This window comes from Nelusetta ayraudi, unplaced genomic scaffold (genome assembly GCF_046127955.1).
Source record: "Nelusetta ayraudi isolate G7.1 ecotype Tasmania unplaced genomic scaffold, CSIRO-AGI_Nayr_v1 ptg000019l, whole genome shotgun sequence".
In the NCBI taxonomy this organism is placed as follows: Eukaryota; Metazoa; Chordata; class Actinopteri; order Tetraodontiformes; family Monacanthidae; genus Nelusetta; species Nelusetta ayraudi.
This window is the reverse complement of record NW_027466069.1, coordinates 6674201-6698167: the sequence shown is the minus strand read 5'-3', so window position 1 is coordinate 6698167 and position 23967 is coordinate 6674201. Positions and strand designations below refer to the sequence as shown.

General features: G+C 49.3%; 2 protein-coding genes and 1 long non-coding RNA gene across 5 annotated transcripts in view; 2 read left to right on the top strand and 1 right to left on the bottom strand.

The window, feature by feature from the left end:
• The window catches only part of lamb2l (laminin, beta 2-like), a 35080-nt gene extending 19259 nt beyond the window's left edge, over nucleotides 1-15821 (top strand). For both annotated transcript variants that reach the window (XM_076026662.1, XM_076026663.1), the window contains exons 9-35: nucleotides 12-132; nucleotides 230-418; nucleotides 512-691; nucleotides 1698-1810; nucleotides 1911-1990; nucleotides 2080-2236; nucleotides 3842-3982; nucleotides 4398-4559; nucleotides 4649-4770; nucleotides 6660-6780; nucleotides 7007-7199; nucleotides 7283-7426; nucleotides 8026-8257; nucleotides 8363-8526; nucleotides 8648-8872; nucleotides 9378-9592; nucleotides 9671-9767; nucleotides 10443-10815; nucleotides 11232-11416; nucleotides 11531-11778; nucleotides 11872-12087; nucleotides 12233-12377; nucleotides 12931-13138; nucleotides 13660-13801; nucleotides 13882-14058; nucleotides 14148-14307; nucleotides 15095-15821. In XM_076026662.1, the coding sequence (XP_075882777.1) occupies nucleotides 12-132; nucleotides 230-418; nucleotides 512-691; nucleotides 1698-1810; nucleotides 1911-1990; nucleotides 2080-2236; nucleotides 3842-3982; nucleotides 4398-4559; nucleotides 4649-4770; nucleotides 6660-6780; nucleotides 7007-7199; nucleotides 7283-7426; nucleotides 8026-8257; nucleotides 8363-8526; nucleotides 8648-8872; nucleotides 9378-9592; nucleotides 9671-9767; nucleotides 10443-10815; nucleotides 11232-11416; nucleotides 11531-11778; nucleotides 11872-12087; nucleotides 12233-12377; nucleotides 12931-13138; nucleotides 13660-13801; nucleotides 13882-14058; nucleotides 14148-14307; nucleotides 15095-15231 (4647 nt within the window). In that variant the 3' untranslated portion in view covers nucleotides 15232-15821. The remainder of the gene's footprint in view (nucleotides 1-11; nucleotides 133-229; nucleotides 419-511; nucleotides 692-1697; nucleotides 1811-1910; nucleotides 1991-2079; nucleotides 2237-3841; nucleotides 3983-4397; nucleotides 4560-4648; nucleotides 4771-6659; nucleotides 6781-7006; nucleotides 7200-7282; nucleotides 7427-8025; nucleotides 8258-8362; nucleotides 8527-8647; nucleotides 8873-9377; nucleotides 9593-9670; nucleotides 9768-10442; nucleotides 10816-11231; nucleotides 11417-11530; nucleotides 11779-11871; nucleotides 12088-12232; nucleotides 12378-12930; nucleotides 13139-13659; nucleotides 13802-13881; nucleotides 14059-14147; nucleotides 14308-15094) is intronic.
• A 2121-nt stretch (nucleotides 15822-17942) lies between these two features.
• lamb2 (laminin, beta 2 (laminin S)) overlaps nucleotides 17943-23967 on the top strand; it is a 48090-nt gene continuing 42065 nt past the window's right edge. For both annotated transcript variants that reach the window (XM_076026661.1, XM_076026660.1), the window contains exon 1: nucleotides 17943-18105. In XM_076026661.1, coding sequence (XP_075882776.1) covers nucleotides 18063-18105 — 43 coding nt within the window. In that variant the 5' untranslated portion in view covers nucleotides 17943-18062. The remainder of the gene's footprint in view (nucleotides 18106-23967) is intronic.
• Nucleotides 18099-19272, bottom strand: LOC142888404 (uncharacterized). The gene is made up of 3 exons (XR_012926690.1): nucleotides 18799-19272; nucleotides 18402-18509; nucleotides 18099-18284 (listed from the first exon to the last, which is right to left on the bottom strand). It is a non-coding gene; the product is annotated as an uncharacterized LOC142888404 (long non-coding RNA).

Sequence of the window (23967 nt, the reverse complement as noted above, 5' to 3'; positions counted from 1 at the left end):
CGATTGGCCAGATCCACGGGCGCTGTGTGTGCAAGCACAACACGGAGGGGCTGAACTGCGAGCGCTGCCGGGACTTCCACCACGACCTGCCATGGCGGCCGGCCGAGGCTGAGAACCCGCACACCTGCAGAGGTGGGTGTGCGCCCGCCTCTGCACACACACGCACACACGCACACACATGCATGGGCCTGCCCTCACGCGTTGCGTTACCCCTCCGCCTCTCCTGTAGAGTGCAACTGCAACGGCCACTCCAGCAGCTGCCACTTCGACATGGCGGTGTACCTGGCGACGGGCAACGTCAGCGGCGGCGTGTGCGACAGCTGTCTGCACAACACCGTGGGTGGCAACTGCGAGAGGTGCGCGCCCTTCTTCTACCAAGACCCCAACAGGGACATTCGAGACCCCTCGATTTGCGAACGTGAGCCTCAGCAGCGTTGTCTCCTTTCTTCGCATCCTCTTTGTTTGTGTTTGTTGCATTTTTTTTAACCTGTTTTTCTCTGCCGCCTTGCAGCCTGCGACTGTGACCCGGTGGGGTCGCTGCAGGGCGGAATCTGCGACGACCACACCGACCTGGACTTGGGGATGATCGCAGGACAGTGTCGCTGCAAGGCCAACGTCAAGGGGCAGCGCTGCGACGACTGCAAGGAGGGTTATTACGGGCTGAGCCACAACGACCCGCTGGGCTGTCAGCGTACGTACGTGCGTGCGTGCGTGCGTGCGTGCATGCGTGCGTGTGTGTGTGTGTGTGCTTGTTTCTTTTCTTCCCTGCAGTGACTTGCTGAAGTCGTGTGTACAAGGGTGCAGCTTGCAGCTTTGGGCCCCATAACTGAAAGTTGATCTAAACTCACCCACTGTATTGTATTGAGCATACATACATTTAGTCGCGGTCCCCTTTGGGACCTCCGGGGACTGCTGGGCCCATACAGTCAAACAGAATAGAATAAAATAGATTAGAATAGAATAGAATAGTCCCCAATGATTCTAATCTTAATCTGTTCTAATTTTTTTACATATTCATTCAAAGAACAATCTGAGATGAGCGAGGCTCCTTTGACTGCGGTTTATAAAACTAGGGCTGTCACAACGATTAATCTTTTTTAATAACGTTTAATCGCAGAATCTTCTGAGTTAACTTCGATTAATCGCGGTTTGAATCGCATGTGTAAAATGCTTCATTATTTTGGATTATTTTGTATTTCAAGGCAGCTTTAACCCCATAATGTAAATTATTTCTTACCAGAAATCGGCCAGAGGGGCCGACTACGATTTAGTAAAAGGGACAAAAAGGCTTACGCTGTGTTCACACTGGATGCGGAAGTGCCACCAAGTGGAAAACGAAAATGCAGAAATGCAGCTCTCCTGTTCACATCAGACGCACATTTCTCCGCGACGGTCGACAAGCGCTTCTGCTCAGCTGTTGTTTGCTCCCATTCAGAGCTATTTTTTTCATCAAGATCAATTTCACATCGTCCATCCTCTTTCCCTGTTTGTTTGTGTGTTTGGACATACAAACAGCCCTACCTAAAACTGAATCATTCTTGCAAGTTTCCAAAGAAAAAGGGACTTCATACGTCCTCTTGAAGGATTTCACTCAGGCTCTAAACAGAGGGCAGAATCTGGGACCTTTTTGTCTTTTTCCGGCCACTTCCTGCCACGCAGATCTGCAGCAGCTCTTCTCTCTCTTGTTCTGGCAACAGCGTGCAACTGCGACCCTCGCGGCATCATCATGTTGGGGGCTCCCTGCGACCAGATCAGCGGTGACTGCTCCTGCAAGAGATACGTGACCGGCCGCTACTGCAACCAGTGTCTGGTGAGTCGCAGCAGCAGCAGCAGCAGCAGCCGCTGATTCTTCCCTCAGTTTTCTCTGCATCGCAACACGGGAAAAAAAACATCTCTATTCTCTCCTGCAGCCTGAGTACTGGGGCCTGAGCAACGACCTGGCCGGCTGCAGACAGTGTGACTGCGACTTCGGTGGCGCCTACAACAACAGGTCGAGATTCTTATTTCTTTTTTTTTATAACCCAGAGCCTTCACACTGGATGGCAGCGATCGTTAACCATCTCCTCACCTCCTCCGTAGGTGCACGATGGAGAGCGGCCAGTGCCACTGCAGGCGCCACCTGATTGGCCGGCAGTGCTCGGAGGTGCAGCCCGGCTACTTCTGCGCTCCGCTGGATTACTACAAGTACGAGGCCGAAGACGCCACGGGACACTCCCCCGGGGACTCGGCGCTGCCGGTGAGTGGTCCGGAGCTCCAAGGTCAAGCTCAAGGTCAATGTCCTTCTCCTCCTACCCGTCCTTGGCAGCCTTCGTTTTTCTCAGGAAGTGGCTCCAGGAGGTCGCAGATTTGAACAACTCGGTTGTGTCTGACAGAGATAGTCGCGCTTCCGTCTCCTCCTACTCCTCCTCCCCCCGCCTGACATGTTTACTGAACACACGGAGAAGATTCCGAGAAGTCGGGGCGGAGGGGAAGTGTTGTCGGCTGCTGTCTGACCCCGCCGAGGTCGTTCCTCCCTCAGCAAGCCGTTCAGAGTGACCTCAAGTCACCTGGTGAGTGGGCTGGATTTATTTCTAGTGAGGAGTGGAGCCCCAACGATTAGAAAAGAGGAGCAATTCAGAGTCTGACTGGGGTTAAGACTGGGCCAATCAGATTCCTTCGCCACCGGGCGAGACTGTAGCTATCAGGTCTACCTAACAACATAATCTTCTGTTTCCTTTTAATTCTGAAGCACCTTCACCAGTCTTGGCAAAGCGGCACCCACACTTATTTACATTAGAACATTTAAAAAAACTAAATTTGGTTTAATGTGGAGGCAGCAGACAGTCGTGGCTGTAACATTGTCTGGATAATGTTCCCTTAACTTCTGCAGCAGGATTATGGACGGTGTTTAAAGTAGCAACATGTGTCGCCTGCGTGTTGCCGGGTAAATTATCCGTCTGGCTGCATTTTACCCAGAGAAAAACAGCTGTTGCCGTTTTTTTCTCTGTGTGTGTGTATGTGTTTGTGTGTGTGTGTGTGTGTGTTTTGACTGGAACAGAGAGATTCTACAAGCCAGACTCCACCGAAGTCTGATGATATTATTAAACTGAGATTGAGATTGAGGGGCAGAGAGGTTTTTTTTTTTTTTTAAATGATTATTATTATTGTTCCTGCACTGACTAACCAGACAACACTTTTAACAATGGGGTTACCAAAAAGAAAAAAAAAAATTGAAAACACACAAATATCCAAGTAGAATGAGCGTCTCAAAGCTACAACAGCTGCGGCACCGCACGTGGAAGACGCTTTAAAAAAAATAATTATACCTTCAATTTTTACGAGTTGCAGAAGCAACATTCAGGCTTGCAGGCATCCAGTGTTAAAGCCTCCCGGCCAAAGTCTCTCAGTCATGAGGGTTACAGGAGGACGCGCGCCCCCCCCCCCCACATCACCCGTCAAACGCACACTTCCTCCTCTCCTCTCTCGCCCCTCTCTCTCCCCTCTTTCCTTGCTTTTGTTTTTTTTTCCTGGAGACATTCTGAGGGTTGGACGCCGGCTCCTCGCCGCATTCCTGCTGCGGTGGATGTAGTAAGTGCCATCAGCGTCTGAGCGTGCCCGGACAGCTCCTGGCTGGGACGGGATGGGGTCGGGGCGGGAGGAGTGTGGGGGTCTCGACGGAGGCGGAAGTGGGGGCGGCGAGTTAGAGAGAAGAGAAGCGAAGAGAAGAGAGAGGGACGGAGGAGGAGGTGATGCAAGAAGTCAGAGACAGCAGTGAAGCAGAGCGAATAAAAAGGAAAATTTCACCTATTCACTATTCATTGAAAAAATGTTTTTCCGCTGCCTCCTCTCGTCACCCTCTCAGGGCAAAGTCCGTCCTCAGGCCGAGACTGACTGCGTGCAGCACCTCAGCAACCAGCTGAGGAGGCACCGGCGCCACCGCCGAGTCACCAACTCGCAGCAGCACCGGGCGGCGCTGAGGAGGATCCGCCAGCTGCAGCAGACGGTACGCGTGGTTTTAAAAGATACATGCACACAGCAATATATTATTATTATTATTATTATTATTATTATTATTATTATTATTATAATGCTAGATAGTTTTAAAACACATGGAGGGATGATGTTTGGAGGCACATGAACACCAGTCTGCCTGTAGGGGGCAGGAGATTAAAACAAAAACGAAACTAATTCTAAAGGTCCAGTGAGTAAAATTATTAAGGAAGGAATATTCTTGAATACATGAGAACTGTTCTCAGGGTACGAAAACCTAATTACTGTTATTGTACGGGTGTGTGTATACGCTTTTGTTAATGTATTGATGGGCAGAATGTTTACAAAAATCATAAAACAAGACAAATTTCACACACCGGCCCTTCAAAAGAAATGATTTTCTGGAAACCCGTGTGTTTGTTCCTCAGCCCGACGTGACCACTGTCCACAGAGGACACACGCCGAGTCACATGGTCTCGTGGACGGGACCCGGTTTCGCCCGGGTCAAAGACGGCGCCGGCCTGGTGTTCACCATCGACAACGTCCCCTACGCCATGGAGTATGACATCATGATCCGCTACGAGCCCGAGGTGAGTGAGGCCGCGACCTCCTGGGAGGGGGCGGGGCGTCTAACTGTGACGAGCTGCTCCAATGTGTGTGCGTGTGTGTGTGTGTGTAGTCCACAGAGGATTGGGAGGCCGTGGTCAGCATCACGTCGGTGCTGCTGCCCTCCAGCCTTCGATGCGGGAACCTGCTGCCCACCGAACAGCTCTACACGGTGACCCTGCCCCACCGCAGCAGGTACGAACGCTCGCCTGTGATTGGCTGTCAGTCTGCCTCCAGCCCCAGAGGTCCGGCCGACAGGCCCAGAGCTGTGTGGCTGCGGAGGTAGTAGAGGGGTTGCATCACCGGGCTGGACCGGCCCCGGCTTGTCAGCTGTGTGTGTGTTTGTGTTGGTGTGTCACTGTACCCTGCAGTGTTGTTGCTGCTCACCGCTGATTCACCGATAGCGGTGCAAACATACCAAGGGGGCCTGCATCAGGGACGCTAGGAGAGGAAGAAGAACGGGGGCTTTGTTAAACCTCTCAGAGTCTGGACAGGAAAAAAAAAGAATCCAAACACGTTCTGGTTCAGGTTGGTTGAGTTCCGTCTGTTTTCAGTTGGAACAGTTTATCTAGACGTCCTGCCAGATAGAATTCCTCCCAACTCTGTCGGGTCAGGCGAATGAAAAAGTGGCGAAGAGCCAAGAAGCAGTTGTGACAGCAAGATTTTTTTTTAATAAAAAAGCCCTGATTTTAATTAGGTCGCATTTAGATCACATCTCTTCATTTGTGGAGGTGTGACAGGCAACACTTAATGACAGTAATATATTAATTAAATTTTATTTGTATTGCACTTTTCAGAAAACTTAAAGACGCTTAACAGGGCAATTAAAATAATAAAAATCATTACATACAAAACTATAAGTAAATTAAAACACAGGGGTACATAAAAAATTACAACAACTCCAAGGTTGCGGATGTGAGTGTAGTGGGACAGGGTGGAGCTGTCAATGGTGAGAGTGAAGTTGTGGGCGGTTTTGCTGAGGGATTTGGGAGCGATGATGACGATATCTGATTTGTCAGACTTGGTGGGCGTCAGCACCGGCAAGGTGGGCGGAGATTAACCGAAGTGAGTCGACCAATCAGCTGTGGAGAAACAAAACCTTCGGTGCCTTTAAGTTCTTTTCTATTGTGTGAATGAGAACAAAAAGGGGGTCCAGCGTGCAGCATCCACGCCGACACAGACGCTGTTGACAAGCTGGCAGCAGCTTCCTGTTCCTGCTGTAGCCCCGCCCCTTTATCTCCTTAAAAAACAGACTCAAACGAGTCTGCAATCTCAGTTTGGAGGTGAGAGAGTCCAGGCTTCCAGCTAATGACACCTGTGACTCCTCCAGGACTTGATGTGGTGCAGAGAGGTCAGAGGTCAGCAGCAAGCCACGCCTGCTGTGGATGCACCAGTTCAGTCACTGGCAGAAAATCCATTCATATTCGCATAAATAAATCTTATTGCACTCTCATTAGACAGATTACTGCAGATGGGCACTGATTCAGTGTTAAAAATCCACGCTGAGCAGAAAGTAGGAGGAGGAGGAGAAGGAGGAGGAGGAGGAGGGAGAACACTGTTTAGTTTCAACCTGCTGAGTCGGCTTTCAGGGTCGGAGCTCATCTGGAACTAAGAGGTCAGCGGCCGGTCCGGGCCTTCCGCTCTCCTGTTGGCCGGCCAAGAACCAATTAGCACTGCAGGGAGAGAGAGAGAGAGAGAGAGGAAATGAGAGAAAGAGACAGAGGGAGGGAGGGGTGGAACAATGGCCGCAGTTCAGGCCCGCCTGTGAAACCATTGGTGGGGGCGGAGACTGACTGTGCTGTCTGTCTATCTATCTATCTATCTATCTATCTATCTATCTATCTATATAGGGATCTATCTTAGCTATAAACTGTTGATTGTGTTCCCCTAAAAAAAACTGTGACGCAATCAGACTTCCAAGGCCTTTATGCCTTTGGTCATGTGACCTTCTGCATGTCTGTTGCACGTCTGTTGCTTTCCTCTCAGTCAGCTCTGCAGCAGCAGTCGCAGCAGGCCTGACCTGTGGGTTTCTGACCGTGATGATTTGTGTTGTTGTTGTTGACTCAGTCCCTCCACCTCTGCAGGTACGTCAAGATGCCCAGACCGTTCTGCTTCGAGCCGAGCAACCGCTACGTGGTGGCGATCCGCTTCCAGCGCCACGGCGTCGCGCACAGGCATCTGACCGCCTTCGTCCTCGTCGACTCGGTGAGACCCCCCGGCTGGAGGGAGGGGCCGGTGCAGTGCAGCACACGAGGGAGTCTGATTGGATGTGTTACATTGAAAATTTTAGATTTCATTTTTTTTAATTGAACACTCGCAACCATCGTTTCTTTTTAAATTGAAAAGTACCACCAACTTCACCTCGTTATTCCAATACGTCTTTTTTTTCTCCCCCGCCTATTCTCTTCTTCTATCTACTCCCCTCGCCCAGCTGGTCCTGATCCCTCAGTATACAGAGCTGCAGGGCTTCCAGGGGAAGGAGCCGGAGGCGGAGCAGCGGCGCGACGAGATGATCCGCTACATGTGCGAGGACTCCTTCATGATGACGCCCATGCCGGCGCTGGCCGAGATGTGCTCCAAGCTCATCTGCAGCATCTCTGCCATCATCCACGACGGGGCGCTGCGTGAGTGGCCGTGCACGTGGCCGTGTGTGTGTGTGAGTGTGTGAAGCAGGCTGATGTCCTCACTGTGTGTGTGTGTGTTTCAGCGTGTCAGTGCGACCCCCAGGGTTCCCTCAGCGGAGAGTGCAGCAAGGTGGGAGGGCAGTGTCGCTGCAAACCCAACGTGATTGGCCGACGCTGCGACCAGTGCGCGCCGGGCACCTACGGCTTCGGAGTGAGCGGCTGCACCGGTGGGTGTCGTCTTTGTCGTTTTTGTTTGTTTGTTTGTCAAGTAAAGCTGCAGACACTGACCATCAGTTGTACAGAAACACACCTGCAGGAGTGAATCTTCATTTTAACAAAAAAGGAAGTTTGACATTGCAGTTGACATCCGCATACACATATAACATGTAAAAACAAATAAACCTCTGGGACAAGTCCACAATTTAAAAATCCAAGTCTATAGAGCAAATCAAATTGTAGTCCACTTTGAAGGTTTTAACTCTTTTTTTTGCAACAAACACACTATAAGTTATGAAAAATAAATGAAATGGTTAACAATTGCATAAAACCTGAATGAAAAGAGGAAAATGAAAAAAAACTATAAGAGAGGGAGGTAGAAGAAAAAGAGTGGTAGAAAAACAACTTGACTTAGAGTTCAGTCTTTCAAATTATAAACAAGCCTTGGGGCTTCAACCTTATTCCTTTCTGCTAAATTATTTTGTAAAAACATGATTTTAATTTTGTTTTTTGTTTTTTTAAAACCGAAATAAAGCCTTAATTCATTCATTCAAATTAAACAAACAAGAGCAGCCCTCTGACCCCCTTATTTTCCCCCTCCTAACCCCAGCCTGTGACTGCCACCCGGAGGGCTCTCTGAGCCACCAGTGTGACCCGGCGACGGGCCAGTGCCAGTGCCGTCCCGGAGCCACGGGCCGCCAGTGCTCCGACTGCCAGCCGGGCCAGTGGGGCTTCCCCAGCTGCAGCCCCTGCCAGTGCAACGGCCACGCCGACCTCTGCGACCCCCGCACCGGAGAGTGCATGGACTGCAGGGACAGCACGGCGGGGCACCTGTGCGAGCGGTAGGGCCGAACCACAGGCCACGCCCCCTCTCTCTCTCTCTCTCTCTCTCTCTCTCTCTCTCTCTTTCACTCTGTCTCACCCCACTGACTTCTCCTCTGCCCCAGGTGTGTGGACGGGTTCTTCGGGAGCCCAGTCCTGGGTTCCGGGGAACACTGCCGGCCCTGCTCCTGCCCCGGGAACCCTGGCACGGAATACTTCAACGGCCACACCTGTCACGCCGACCACACGTCCAATCAGATCGTCTGTAACTGCAACCAGGGATATGCCGGTAACAACCACTCAGCTCACCTGGAAGATGACACTCTCACCTGTATGGATGGACGCTGATAGTCTCTCTCTCTCGCTCTCTCTGTCACTCTCTCTCTCCACCTCTCGTCCCGCCCCACCAGGCACCCGCTGCGACCGCTGCGCCCCCGGCTACTACGGCAACCCGGAGCAACCCGGCGGCCAGTGTCAGCCGTGCCGCTGCAACGGCAACATCGACGCGGAGGATTCCGAGTCATGTGATCCCCGGACGGGCCAGTGCCTGAAGTGTCTGTACCACACGGACGGGCCGGCCTGCGCCCACTGCGAACAGGGTTACTATGGCAACGCCTTGGCCCACGACTGCAGACGTGAGTGAGCAAGACAGGAAACACACCTGCGTTTTCATTGCTTTGGCGTCGAGTTTCTCGGCCCTTTTACCTCAGAGTTTGGTCACTGGCGCCATCTCTGGCCTGGAAGATGTAGTTGCGCAAAAAATATTTGAAAATTTGAGTTAGTCTTTAAGTCTTTGCACAAACTTCTTTGGCCAAAAATGTTGTAATTTTGGTCCTTTTATCAAAGACTTTGGCTTGAAACACAAGTTACAGTAGTCGTGAATTCCTCAGTCAGAACTTTAAAAAAGTAACATCTACTTTTACCATAAGTGAAATATCTTGCTTTTCATCATCCTATACCACTTTAAGTACAGTGTCAAGTGTTTGTTTACTCACCGAATAATGTTACCAAGGTTTGTTTATGATTTCTTTTCTTTACTTTTTTTTCTTTTTTAAAAAAAAATGTTAATCTGTTTTTTAAGTTATCATTTACATGATCGAAAGAAATAAAGATATCAATATCAAATGTGTGTGTTTCCAGGTTGCACCTGCGTGACGGCCGGCACCATCACAACCACCTGCCGCGACGGCCATTGTGACTGCGACCGGCAGACGGGGGCGTGTCCCTGCAGGGAGAACGTGGTCGGCCACAACTGCGACCAGTGCGCCCCGAACCACTGGAACTACGGCCAGGAGAGGGGCTGCGAGCCGTGCGGCTGCAACCCTCATCACACCCTTGGAGCTCACTGCAACATGGTGAGGGTCGGATAAAAAAAAGACCGCTAACCCTGAACCGAGGGATCAAAACACGCTGAGTGTCTGTGTCGTCTGCAGTTCACAGGTCAGTGTCACTGCAGTCCAGGCTTCGGAGGCAGGCAGTGCACCGAGTGTGAGCAGTTCCACTGGGGAGACCCCCGTGAGGAGTGTCGAGGTAATGCAGTGTGTGTCCATTGCATGACTATATATATTTCCACTGTAATTCCACACAACCGTCTTCAGGCCACACTGGTCAATTTTTTATGCAACCCAATGAGAGCTTTAAAGGTGTATTAATATAAGCTTTATGTCATTAATATACAGATATTATTGCTTTTAAAGCACACGCTGACCTTAAATTACATTACCCACAATGCACTTATAATACTGATTCCAATCCAGCGCCGTTACGACCAGCAATTCCACATCGTCCGAAATTACCCTCAAATAAAATTGAGAAATTGCCCACAAATAATACAGAGTTGTCCTAAAAGAAAGGAAGAAATCAGACAGAAGGAAATTTAATGGAACTTAATGTAATAACTTAGTTTGTTGTGTCATAACTTGTTTCTGACAATATTTGTCCTGGTTATTGACCTGTAAAGATTGATCTTGGGTGAGGTTTGTTAACCTGATGGTTGAAAATAATATACAATTTATGCATCTGTGCAAGTGCAGGTACAACACTAGTGAAAAATAATAATCAAATGCAAGAGTAACTATGATTAAAAATGAGAAAGGAAACCATGATACTGACCAGTGCTCTCCCTGAGGAGCCAAAAGAGTGATAGGCAGCGCTCCCTGCCTGAGGCAGCCGGACTCTGACCTGTCCCCTCCCCTGTGTGCTCAGAGTGCGACTGCCACCTGCTGGGCTCCGAGATGGCCCAGTGCGACAGGCTGACGGGCGCCTGCGAGTGCCGTCAGGGGGCGGCGGGGAGGCGCTGCGACGAGTGCGCCCGCGGCTTCACCGGCGTCTTCCCCGCCTGCGTCCAGTGCCACCCCTGCTTCCAGCTGTGGGACGACGCCGTGTGCCAGATCAAGATGGACCTGGAGCACGTGAACCTCTTGGTGGAGAAGATCCTGCAGAGCGGCGTGTCGCCGGGGCTGGGCGACGGCCGCGTCAAGGAGCTGGAGGGGAAGCTGAAGCGGGTGCAGGAGATGATCGGCGCCGGCGAGAGCGAGAGGGTGCAGCAGCTGATCGGCCAGAGCATTGACGACCTCAGGTTGGACGGTCGTTCATGACACGTTTCTTTGTTATTATGTGGCTCAACAAAGACAAACGATGCAAACAGGTGCAAAATTGGTGGATTCGTCAAATTATTAATAATATTATGTTGTGGATTATTATCTGTCTATGAATGTTGTATTGAAGTATTGGAGGCAAGATTGATTCTATAAACCCCAGCGGGTTTTCTGATCTCACCTGCGCATTGTGCTTCTGTTGGATATTGTTAAATTAATTACCCTGATGTATTTTGCAAATTTGTGATGTCACAAAGGGCTCTGATAAATCTGCGTCGTTGACCACACCTCCAGCCAGTTGTTGTTGGCTCTTGCCCCTGAAACTTTTTTTTTTGTCCGATTCTGACCCTGAACTGAAACTGACTGTCACCCCCCACCCCCGCCACACGCGGTCCAGGGCTGAGATCGCGCTGACCGATGGCCGCCTGATGGGCGTCACCAGAGAGCTGAACAGCACGGCGGCGGAGGACAAGGCGCTGAGACGAACCCTGAGCCAGCTGGAGGCCGAGCTGAGGGACGTCAACGCCAGCGTGGCCCTCAAGGAGCAGCTGCTGAAGGACTACCTCACCTCAGGCTTCTCAGGTATAGGGCTCAGATCTTCGTTCTCTGACAGGAACCTTGAAAAAAAAAAAAAAACTTAAATAATGATGAAAAAAAATAATTAAACTCCCTGAAAAAAATCTCCTCTCCACGCAGATCAGTTTGAGAAGATCAAGAGGTTCTACCAGGAGTCGCGGAAAGCTGAGGAGAGGTGCGACAGCAGCGTGTCAGGTCCGCTCAGCCCCGTGGAACAATCCAAGGACACCCGCGTCATCACCGAAGACCTGCTGAAGGCCAGCAAGGACAAGTTCCTCCGAGCTCTGGAGGCCCAGAACAGGTCCCTGGAGGAGCTGCACCAGAAGGCCAACGAGGTGGACCAGAATGTCCGGCAACTCAGCGGAAAGGTAGGAGGAGCGGCAGTGACACCTGGTGGTCAAAATCAAAAAAAAGCAAAAAGCCACGAGAACGCACATAAAAAAACCTCTCGCCCCCTACAGGTCTGTGGAGGTCATGGCAACGCCACCGCCGACGGCAGCTGCGACGACAGCCCGTGCGGCGGCGCTGGTTGCCGGGACGAGCAAGGGAACCTGGCGTGCGGCGGGGTGGGATGCAACGGGACGACCGGCGCCTCCGTGGCGGCTCGGAACCTCGCCAGGAACGTCAGCGACAGTCTGACCGCCGCTGGAGAGGAGCTGCAGAACGTCGCCAGGAAGGTGCCAGATGGAGTTTTTTTGAGTCAGGAAAATTTGCAGGATGTTTCTGGATGTCTTGGTTGATGATGCTGACGTGTGTGTGTGTGTGTGTGTGTGTGTGTGTGTGTGTGTGTGTGTGCTCTCTCTGTCTCCCGTCGGTGTCTAGCTCCAATATCTGGGCTTCCTGACGCAGGACGTGAAGGATCAGGCCAAGGCCATGCTGGACAAAGCCCAGAAGAAGAAGGAGCACTTTGAGAACAGCAACAAGAAGCTGAAGGATTTCATCCAGAAGATCAGAGACTTCCTAATGGGTACAGCAGCGAGAGCCGGGCGATACTGGGGGGCTTTTGTATCGATCCGATGCCAAGTAAATACAGGGCTTGTACTACTGATACCAGTAGTGCCTGATACTGATACTTTTTGTTTGAAATGTCTCAATCATTGAACAATTCTGTGATCGTAATCAACTTTACTTAGTTGATTATGATCATGGTAAAACACAGGACAAAGATTTTAGGAAAATAAATATGTCCACAATAAATCCAAAACAGTTTAGAATAGTACAGAACTAGCATATAGTATAGTTGTATATAGCATCGAAATGGTAAAATTGTTACCCTAACATGCTAGCCCTTTTACTACACACAATTGTTTAAGACTAGTGCAAAGAAATAAACCTAGCAATGTTGGCAGCACAACAAAAACTATCTTTCGTTCTTTTCGACCCGATACCAATACTCACCTCGGTATCGATACCATTGATATTCAATCAATACATCCAACCATAGCTTTTGTTTGATTTCCATTCCCTTTGCAACATTTCTCTATATCGTTTCTGTTCCTCTTCCGCCCCCTGCTGTCCAGAGGAGGGAGCAGACCCCGAGAGCATCGAGAAGGTGGCGCTGCAGGTCCTGGCCATCAAGCTGCCCGTCAACCAGACGGCGCTGGACACGATGATCAAGCAGATCAAGGAGAGTTTCGTCAACATGACCAACATCGAGGGCATCGTCAACCAAACGTCTCAGCACATCGGCAAGGCCAAGGAGCTGCTCGACAGAGCCAAGGACGCTAAGTACGTAGCGGCGGGGGGGGGGGTCGGTTATTTTTAATTTTCATCATATTTTATTCCTGCGAATACTACACATTTTAAAATTAGATACGTATTATTGAATAAATAATTAATTAGATACATTGATGTAGTTTTTTTTTGCTTGTTTTCTGTTGGGGTGGTTATTTATGTGTCATGTGACTCACTCATCATGGCTAGACAATACTCACATCTTTGCAGTGGGGCTGAGTGCATCGCCTTTTTTATTTTAAAACTTTAAAAGGAAATTCAGGCTTTTCCCTGTATCATATGAGCCAAAACTTAAATAATAATTTATATATTATATATATAATAATCTGATACAACATTAATATTGAATATCTTTTATTTAGTTACTACTTTCACTGCCCACATATTCACATATTTCTCCGTCAATAATTTGCATTGCAACAATCAATGAATGTAATTGAATATATCATAATTATTTGTAAGTTCGTCCTGATTGCAAGAGCCACAGTGTGTGTTTTCCTGCTGCGGCTGTGCAGGGACCGAGCCGAGGGGGTGAAGGATCGGGCCAACAGCACCAGGCAGGCGCTGGACGAGTCTGAGAAGGCCATCAAGAAGGCGGCGGAGGCTCTGAACGTGGCCCAGGCCAACCTGAACGGCACCAGAGATGCCACGGCTCAGGTAGACCTTTGCTCGCTAAGCCGCCTCGCAAAAGCTTTCGCCAAATTCGCCCCTCCCGACCCGACGCCTTGGCCCCGCAGGTGGACGAGCGGCTCACGCGGCTGGAGAACAAGCAGATGGACGCGATGACGCGGCTCGTCGACCTCTCGGCGGAGGTGGAGGCTCTGAGGAACAAGACGGAGCTCAACCGGCGCATGGCGAAAGAGGCCACGATGCAGGCCGCCAACGCCACGCAGGTGGCGTCCTCGCTGCAGCAGGTGAGCATTGGCAGCGCTGGCGGCCGTTTTTTTTCCCTCTGCAGCTTTGCCGATGCAGTGAAAAGTCTCATTGTTTTTTTACCCTCCAGAGTCTCAACGACACGGAGGAGCAGTACATCAAGCTGCAGGAGAAGATCGGCTCTCTGGGGGGAGGAGGTCTGAGCGACATCAACAAGAAAGTCATGGACATCAAGAAGGAGGCAGAAGGTCTCCTCAACAAAGCCACCAAGGGGATTGAGCAACTCAAGAGTGAGTAGCAGCAAAGTTGATTTAGTGAATCTGGAAATGGCCATCATGTTGGTTGAAATGTTGGTCTCGGAAAAGTCCTCCCTGCCTGCCTACATAATGATCCCACTTCTTAATGCCACGGTAACCACTGGCAAGCTTTGTTTTTGGTTGGACGTCAGGCCAAACCGTCAGAGTCATTGCTAAAATGTGTGTGTCAGAAATGTGAGGATAAAAAGCCGCTGCTTTCACACTCACATTTCTCACAAGAGGCGGCCGCAAACATTACAGCAAAATGTACATCCGTGTGTCCTGTAAGCTGGCATCGGTCAGTGTTGCTGTTTTTAATACCCGGTCGTATTCAGCGTATTTGCTGTATTTTTTTTTTCTTCATTTGAAATGATGGCCTGGTCATGGTTAACAAAGCTTAAATTGAAAATTGAACTTGAAAATTTAAGAAGTTGGACCACGTTTCCAAAATAAACGGGTTTTATTTCACACGTCCGTCTTTTAAAGAGCCTCCGAAAAACTACTGAAACACGCAAGGACATTTGATAGTGAGTATGTCACATATGAAAAGCCTTCAGCGCTGTTCTTTGCTCTTATTTTAATAACGGGGAAGCTGATTAGCCTTGACATTGTCCAACCAGGCGTCTTTGAATTCGTTTCATCTGCAAGAATTCAAGTTTATAATCTCATTCATCAGTTTCACCGGGACGGGAAAAGAAATCAGCGTTTTGTTGTTGCATCAGTATTTGCTTTATAATAACACTGAAAAGGAGGCTAATTGCGAATGTCTGGTGTTTTGCAGAGCTGGAGAAAAAGTTCAAGACCAACGAGCAGCGGATGCAGCAGCAGCGGACGGAGCTGGACGAGCTGCACCAGAACGCCACGCAGGTGCACAACAAGATCCGGGACCAGGTGAAGACTTACAGTAGCTGTCAGTAGTAGGGCGGAGCCGCGTGCACGTGCGGACGTGACGTCTTGGCGATTCGCCGCTGCAGCGCGAAGCTGAATGTGACTGACGCTGAGAGTCCAGCGACGGGGAGCGGGGGGGAAATGTTTTAACGACTCCAAGAATATTTAAACGCTGCTTTGTTTTCTTTTCTTTTTTTTTTTGGTCACTATTTCACTGGTTTACTTCCACGTACTGTACAACAGCAACAGGTAGATATCAACACTGTCACTGTGACGAGTCTTTAAGCTGAAAGAGGTGTACTTATTTTATTGTAAAAGGCAATTGTGAAACTCCTGAATGATAAACGGAAGACATTTATGAGAGTGTGTTATCGGAAATGTGTTATTTTTGACTGATGTCGTGTGCGTTCCTGCTGTAATTAGGCCACATGAGTCCACGTTGTGTCGTATGCGATGGTCTGCTTTTGAAACTGAATGATGTCTTAATTATTTTTCATTAAAACAAAAAGACGTCCTGTAATTATATATGATTGCTCCGGTCAAAGTGTTCTTATAAGAAAGCATTTATGAAAAGGTGCTAAATAAATAAAGTTCATACAGTCTATGAACACTTATCACTTCCTGCTTGTTTGTTGGTGTGTTTGTTTTTGGTCATTTGGAAATGTGTTCTGACTCACAGACACAAGGGGGCGCCTCTTCATCAGTTTTTCAGATCTATCTCTGCTGCGAGGCTGCTTCAAGTCTGCTAAATCCATTTCCCTAACACTCAAATCATTTCATGTATTTTCATAAGTTCTTTCCAAGAAGATCTTGTTTTGAAGTAACAGTGACTGAACTGGCATCAAACGTCTCTAAAACGTTTGAGATCTTTCTCTGACAGAGTGAACACTGTGTGTGTAAGTTTACTCAGTTTGGTTTTTCTTCTCTTTTTCTTTTTTCTCCTCAAAACGTTTCTTCCCTGTTGGGTTTCAGGTCGAGCATCAACAGGTGGACAACTTTGCAGGCCAGTCGGGACGGCTTTGTGCTTCCTGCTGCCCTCTGCTGGTGAAAATATGTCATGTTCTAGTCAAATTCTTTCCAACTGGATGTTTGAGTTGTCAGACCTTTTCTTTGGGTCAGTACTTTGGCACCACTGTGAAAAGCTCACAGTTTTATTTTTGAGCTTTATTTGGAAGGATCAATCATTTCAACGTCTTCAAAGCTTCATTTTTTGGGGACTGGAACGTGAAGAAAGGAAAAACTACGTTCACTGCTCGTGTCTGGGCACCTCAGTCGGTGTTCTCGGTCGCCCTCCACCACCTCCGTCCTTCGTCCTTCTCGTGAACCTTTTTTCTCATGGTCTACCTGCCCTGGCCCACAGTGAGCTCCTGTTCTCCCGGGAGTCCTGCCTGGCACAGGATCCTGCCCTCTAACAAAGAGTCGCTGTGCTCCGCCACAGCAGGGAATGTGTAATATGACAGAGATATGCAGCAGCAGCGACCCACAGACACCTGTGCACATCACACGCACAGGGAATTACTAAGGGATGGAGAGAAATTGTGGAATGTGACAGAGCATTTTGTGCTCCGGTAGATCAAACAGAAGGCTTGATTTATTTTTTCTTTGTTACTCTAAAGAAGTTGTCTTGATCTCCCAGAGCTGCGTGTCCTGATGAAAGTCGTCTCTGGCACCTGTTGGATGAGGCTGATGGGGTTTAGCAGGAACATCTGGGATTTGTGCAGGGTGCAATTACAGTGATTTCAATCCCAGCGCATTCCTGCCCGCAGCCCCAGACCAGGGATGGGGGATTGGTGGGAGTCTGTTCAGAGACACGCTCTGCATTTACTGGGTCAGTAAAACCAAAACAAGGCAGAGAACTTTACACATTGAAATAACGCGTGGCTTCGTTTAAAACCCTCCCAGCTGCTTGTGAAGCACGTTTCAGGCCAACTTGCACAGGGTGGTCTTTAAGTCAGTCTCAAGCCGGAAGAGCTCCTAGTATGTAGCATGCACGCTATTACCAGCAACAGATACATTTATTGATGGAAATCAGAAGTTGGTCAGCATTTTTTTTGTATTTAAGAGATGTTACATCTTAAAAGTTTTGTGTGGTGAACATTGACTATTATGTGTCCTTTTTAATGCCCTTTTTTTTTTAACCCAGCAAGGCTCTTTTACGTTTATTGTTTATTGTTTAAAACTTTTAAAGTAAAACTTTACTATAATACAACCGAGTCAGTTACAAGTGGATAATATCCTCAGTTATACTTCCTGGCCACCGCCTCCTTTCCACCCTCCACTTTCTCCCGTACGGCACCACCGCCCCCCACCCCGGGGGACCCGCGCCCTGCCTTCCATTCACTCCACTCCGCTCCGCTCCTGGACACCACACCAGCGCGGGGTTTCCGTTACTGGCGCGCAGGAGCCACCGAGGCAGCCGCAGCGAGCGCCGCTCAGCTCGGCGTCCGTCCGTCCCGCGACTCGGCGGTAGTAGCGCCAGAAGCAGCGACAAGTGGACCGGAGTCGGACACACAGAACAGCCTTAGAACCGGCCAACGAGAAAGAGGTGAGTGTATTGAACGACTTCTGAAACAAACTCAGACACAATTTTAAAGAAGTGATACGATGAAATGGTGGACTTTGTTAAAATAGAAGAAGTCAAAGTTCAGATTTGTTTTTATAATTAATGTTAGCTAGCAAGAGCCATAGTGCGACACCAAGAAAAGCAAATAAATAATTCGTACTTTATTTCAATAAGAATTTTTTTTTTTTTTTTTTTGTTTAATATCTCGCCCTCTTCAGCTTGACACGGTGTTCCGGGATATTCGGAGCCTCTCACACCGAACTCTGGTCTCAGGTTTCAGGTCTCCTCGGTGGATGCGATGCCCCGCCAGCCGACAGCCGCTCTGCTCGCCCTCCTGTGCGGTAAGTCAGCCAGTCGGCCAACAGCAGCAGTCAGCCCCGGTCTTCTGCTCCGCGGTGCGAAAACCCTCAGAAGTGACTCAGCCGAGGCTGAACCGGGTCACTGGGCTTTTTGATTAGTTGGCCGGAAAGTATGCCCGAGAGTCGGCAGAGTCGCGTGTTTACGTGCAAGGTGGATGTTTCTGGAGGAGGAGGGGAAATGAGGAGGAGGGAAAGAAGGAGGAGGACTAGTGGGAAGATCAACACACAACAACTTTAAGTTGCATGTATTTTATGTTGTAGTCAGATAACAGTTTTACCAGATTGATGGAGATTTCACTGTCTGGAATCCATCCATCCTAGTTTGAGCTGGCTGTCCAAGTCCGATAAGATGATTTTTGTGAAGAACTACAGGAAGTGGCTGGGAGCTTGGATAACGCGAAATAGATTAGCATGAATGCAGCAGATTTGAGTTTTGTTTTTTGTTTCTAAATCATTGCAACATTTTCACTTGACAGAGTGAACATTGAACGTCAACAGCATCTCTATGTCACTTGACTCACGGTGTCAAATAATTAAAGGAAAAACCCAAAGTGTTCTCGAAAGAATAGAAAAGCCGACAGATTAAAACATGTCTAAATAAATGGTTGAATGGATGGCATGAGATTAACTGATCTTGGACTTTATTGAATTTATTTTGAAATTTCAAATCCCAACCTTTCGGTCTTTATATTCGACATCCGTCGGCCTCCGTCGGGACGGCGTCGATCCCGGCCGAGGAAAAGTGTCTCCGTGCTGACAGATAAGATAGGCGCCGGTTCTTTTTTAGGGGCTCCTCGCCGCCTTGCGGGCTCCCCGGGGTCAGGCCCTGTCCTCCACTGTGGGTGGCGTCGCTCTGTTTATGGACCTCCTAAAACAGCACAGCTGATTCCGCAAATAGACACGCACACAGACACACACACGCACACCTAGACCGTCTGCACGGCTTCGCTCTGAGCGATAGAAGGAGGAAGGAATTCTTCTCCTTCTCCTTCTTCTTCTGTTGACTCCTGCTGCTCCTCACCGTCAATGAGCTTTAGATTATTTGACCCAATGACGTAGATTGCTGCTGTCGTAAACTGATTGGAGCCCAACGGTACAAACGTGTATTTCCTGGAAAAAAAATATCATCTTCTCAAAACTGATTTCAAGCGACGGCGTATTTGGCTGCAGGTTTTCATCCATGAACCTCTCTTTGGAGAAACTTTATGATTTTGTTTTGTCGCTTCTGGGTGTTCAGATCTTGGAATGGAAGGCTGCTTCCTGATTGCCAGTATAAAAAAAGCATGTGACTGGTTCTTCCTCCTCAGTAGCACTAGACTGAGAGGTCTTCTCATCTTCCAGACTAGACTCAGAGGTCTTCTCAACTTCCAGACAGGTGAAGGGGAGAAAAACCAAGAATCTGCAGCAAACTGCAAACAGCGGGCTAAATGTGATGTTTTCAGGAGATCTAGAGTTTGTTTCTTTTTGGATTGTTAGTCATGCCGATGTGGAGACCCCAGGGAACAAATGAAGACCATAAAACCATGTACGACATGGTTCATTTAGAGCTTTACTGAGGTGGGAATGGTGTGAAGACAAGAGACCGGTGCAGAGTTCCTGACCTGACCCGACCGGTCTGGACTCCCGACCCGAGCCTGTCGGGAAAAACAGTTTCCATCAGGGCTCTGGTGAGAAAGGACGATGTCCTTTTGGATTCTGGAGAACAAGACCTGAGGTCAAAGGTCGCGTCCAAAACCCCTCATGGTCATAAATGGGGTTAATTGGTGCATGCGTGTGTGTGAAAGTGTGTTTGAAAGGAAGTAGCCGGCGAGGGCGGTGGGGCTGATAGGAGGGACAAAAGCAGCAGCAGCGGCGTCTCGTCTCCTTTCACTCTCCATCCCTCTGCCTCTGTGGGGGTTGAAGGAAGACCTCGAGTGCGTGTGTTGGTGTGGAGTTGCGTGTCCCCTCGCTCAGGCTCAAATTAAAGCCCCCCCCCAAAAAAAACAAATTTCTTTACCGCCTCTCGGCGTCGCGCAGCAGAGGCCTGACGATGATTTGCGGCGACGAGATCTCGACAAAGTTTCTTTGGGGATGGGGGGGGTGCGCTCGTTATGTCGGGGGAGGGGAAGCGGGCCGGGGGAGGAGTGGGAGGATGGAGGGATTTGAGAAGAAAGCGAGGAAGGAGAATTTCACACGGGGGAAAGGATTGAGTTAAACCCACCGTGAGCTGGAATGAAGGTTCGGATATTTTTTTTCCCCTTCCCTCTTCCAAACTGCGGCAGGTTCCTCAGATGTGTGTGTGTGTGTGTGTGTGTGTGTGTGTGTGTGTGTGTGTGTGGTCAGGTGAGGCTCGGCACTACTAGCCTGTGGGAGTGTGTGAGACCCGTGTGTGTGTGTGTGTGTGTGAGAGAGAGAGAGAGAGAGACAGAGAGAGAGAGAGAGAGATCCCCCTCCACCTCCACCGCCACCACAACCCCGAAGCCTTTGTAAAGCTACAAGCTCCGGAAATGTGCAGATACCAGAACAATGGCGCGGTAAAACCCACTAACCACCACTACTACACAGAGAGAGTGGGGGGGAGGTGGGGGAGGGCAACACAAAGAGGGAGAGGGAGAGAGAGAGAGAGGACTTTGGGAGCGAGGGAGAGGGAACAGGTTTGCTGGGCTGAAAGGACGGCGGTGCGTTGGGTTTCCTCGCCCTGTCGCCCGGGTGAATGAGAAGAGGTGGAGTCAGGAGGGGGAGGAGGAGGACCTGGGAAGGGGCAAGGAATCAGAGGCGGAGGTACAAAAAAAAAAAAAGGGAATGGAGACGATCTCACGCAAAACAATTTGGTGGTTCAACCCGAGGGGAGCGTGACTGATTGGTGACGGAAGCGTTTGACGTAAAGCACTGAATTCATCCTTTCCCTTGAAAGAAAGACTTGATTTTCATCCAGCGGACTGGGCATGAGTAGTTGTTCATTTTTGGAGACGGTTGGAATCAAGTTTTTTCCCGCCGACTTTTCTGAACTTAAAGGAGCTTTTTGGAATTTTATTTTTCACCGTCTCCAGGTTCTCCAGCTTCCTCCCACGGTCCAAAAACATGCACGTGAGGTCAATTGGAAACTCTAAATTGTCCGTAGGTGTGTGTGTGTGTGAGTGCGAATGGTTGTTTGTCTCTGCGTGGCCCTGCGATTAAACTGGCGACTCGTCCAGGGTGTCACCCTGCCTTCGCCCCGTGACAGCTGGGATGGACCCCGGCAGACCTCCACAACCCTGAGCTCGGGTAGAGTTGGGTATGGGAAATGGATAGATGGATGGATGGAGCTGTGTGCTGATGAACAGTTTTTGTGCACAGCGTCGTTGACCAGTGTCCTCACAATTTGCCATTCGCCACCAACAGCAGCCAGTGATGCACCAAGCCCTCCAAGATCCTGTAAAACATCTTTTCCCTGCAGTTGTTGTTGCCAATATCTCCGACCCACCCCACCCCCTTTCAACGACCCACATAATTGAGTGTGTATGATGGCAACAACAGTGAAAAGACCCAAAACTAAACCCCTGGATGAACGCTCCAAAAACAGCAATTCCAGTGATGTTGCTGCAGGATCTCTGTATGGAAGGAAGAGAGGAAACGGAAGGATGCAATTAGTCTGATAATTAGTTCCTTCAGATGTATATATATATATATATATATACACATGTCTATATATACATATGTACGGAGAGAGATGTATATATATATATTTATTTTTTACTTTTGAATTTTCTTGTTGCTCAAACACAAATTGCAATTTCACAACAATACCAACACACACACACACACACACACACACACACACACACACACACACACACACACACACACTCACACTCTCTTACATGCAGACGTCTGATGTTCACGTGAAACCCAGCGCAGCCGCCACCAGGAAGCGGAATTCAACCATCAGACTGTAAATTGTCGGCATTCACAAGATTATCAGGAGAATCCCCAGAGCCCACCCCCGACCCCAACGAACAACCCCCACCCCAACACACACACACACACACACACACACACTCCCACGGGATGCAAACACACACACGTCAGCACTTAATCCAACATACGGACTCGCTGTTTTTTGGAGCGTTCCAACTTCTTAAGTGCAGCCTTGTTTGCGCCGCTCCGATGCTCCGATTAGCACCTCCAGTGAACACATGTGCGCTGCCGCTGCCGAGCAGCTGCGGGGCAACAGGGCAAACACACACACGCACACACACACACACACAGAAGAAAGCCGCACAGACCGACGGTTCGCTACTTCTGGACGAGCCGCCGGACCGACAGGCTGCACCCAACATCTGCCGGCCACGTGCGCTTCTCATCCGCCGGACAGCGGCTATTTCTGCTTTATAATTTAGATGATTGGAAGGGTTTTTTTTTTCCTTCTTCCCTCCCCGAATCCTTGACTCCACCGTCTGAACCGTGTAACGACCGGTTGCATTAAAGTCTTGCAGTCGAGTTTGGCCGAAAGCTGTTCTCTTTCTCTAAAAACAACAGATAAGAGAAAATACAGACAGACGGCGGCTATAATCATTAAATCCGACAGATTTATTTACTTTCCATAATTATCTCATGCACACGTGCGAGTCTTGCACTCGAGTCCATGCAGTGTGCTGGGAACTCCCCAGCCCACCCCACCCCTGTCCCACCGCCCCCCCCCCCCCCCCCCCCCCCGACCAGCTCTGAGGAGGCCGTCCACCTGTCGCTGGACCCATGCGTCGTCTCCCGGTTGGCGCAGGAATGCCAGCGTCTCGTCCTCCGGGGAGGCCAGCTGCCGCCCCAGTGACGGGCCTCGCTGCTCTGACTGTCTGACGATGGTTGGCTTCCGTGAGTCAGAGCGGCGAGACAGCTGAGGGAGTCTGCCCAGACGGTTTCCAGCAGCCGAGAGTTTGAAAAATTATGAAAATTGTGGCTGCTCTACAGCGACGAGTTCGGGACAGGTTACCTCGTTGACTGATAAATTATCCCCCCCAAAAAACTTACGGAGGTATACAGTGAAACAGCACATTTAGCCCTGTGTTTACAGCCTCCTGCCAAATCCGACGCAGTTGTTTGTTGGACCTTCCACGTGTTTGGAAGGAAGGAGGACAAAAACAGGGCGGGATCAACACCTGACTGGGGGGGCTCTGGTCACTGAGCTGAGAAGGCTGGTGGTTGACCCTCATGATGTCACAAAGGGTCCAGACAGCGTGATTCAATACAATACAAAGTGGAAGAAGAGAATAATGGACCAGACAGAGACACATATTATTAACGGTAAAGTAAATGTTGCATAAAATCTTCAAACTGAAACATTAATATTTTTCCACATACTTCCCTCGTGCAGTTCTGTTGCAGTTGTTGCTTAATCTGCTCCACTTTTAGTAGCATGTCGACCAAATTCTCAAAGGCCGCTGGGCTCAAATTTATGTGGCTGTCAAAACAACTTTGGGCTCACACTTTTCTGCAAATTTGACCTAAATGTAGTCATGAAACTTTATTCATCACTGTAATTAAATTCCTGGAGTCTTGTTGGCGGTGTAACCCCTCCTTCACCTCCAAGTCCAGTACAGAAAAAGTGGAAGCATGGATGGAAGGATTGATGGATAGTGGAATTTCAACAATCCTTCCAATGTGTTTTATATCACAGTGCCATTAGTGGCATCAATCATTTTTATTAGCGAGACCCCCTGGCACTGGTGGGTGGTGGGGGAGGGGCTGAGTAGCAGGAAAACATTGGACAGGACGACAAAGTGAAGGCGAGAGCTGAGTATGAACGGAGGGAGGGAGGAGAGCTGCGGGGGAGTCCAGCCTGCCAGCGAGATGAAGGAGAGGAAGAATGTAAACCAATTAGGCTTGAAAAAA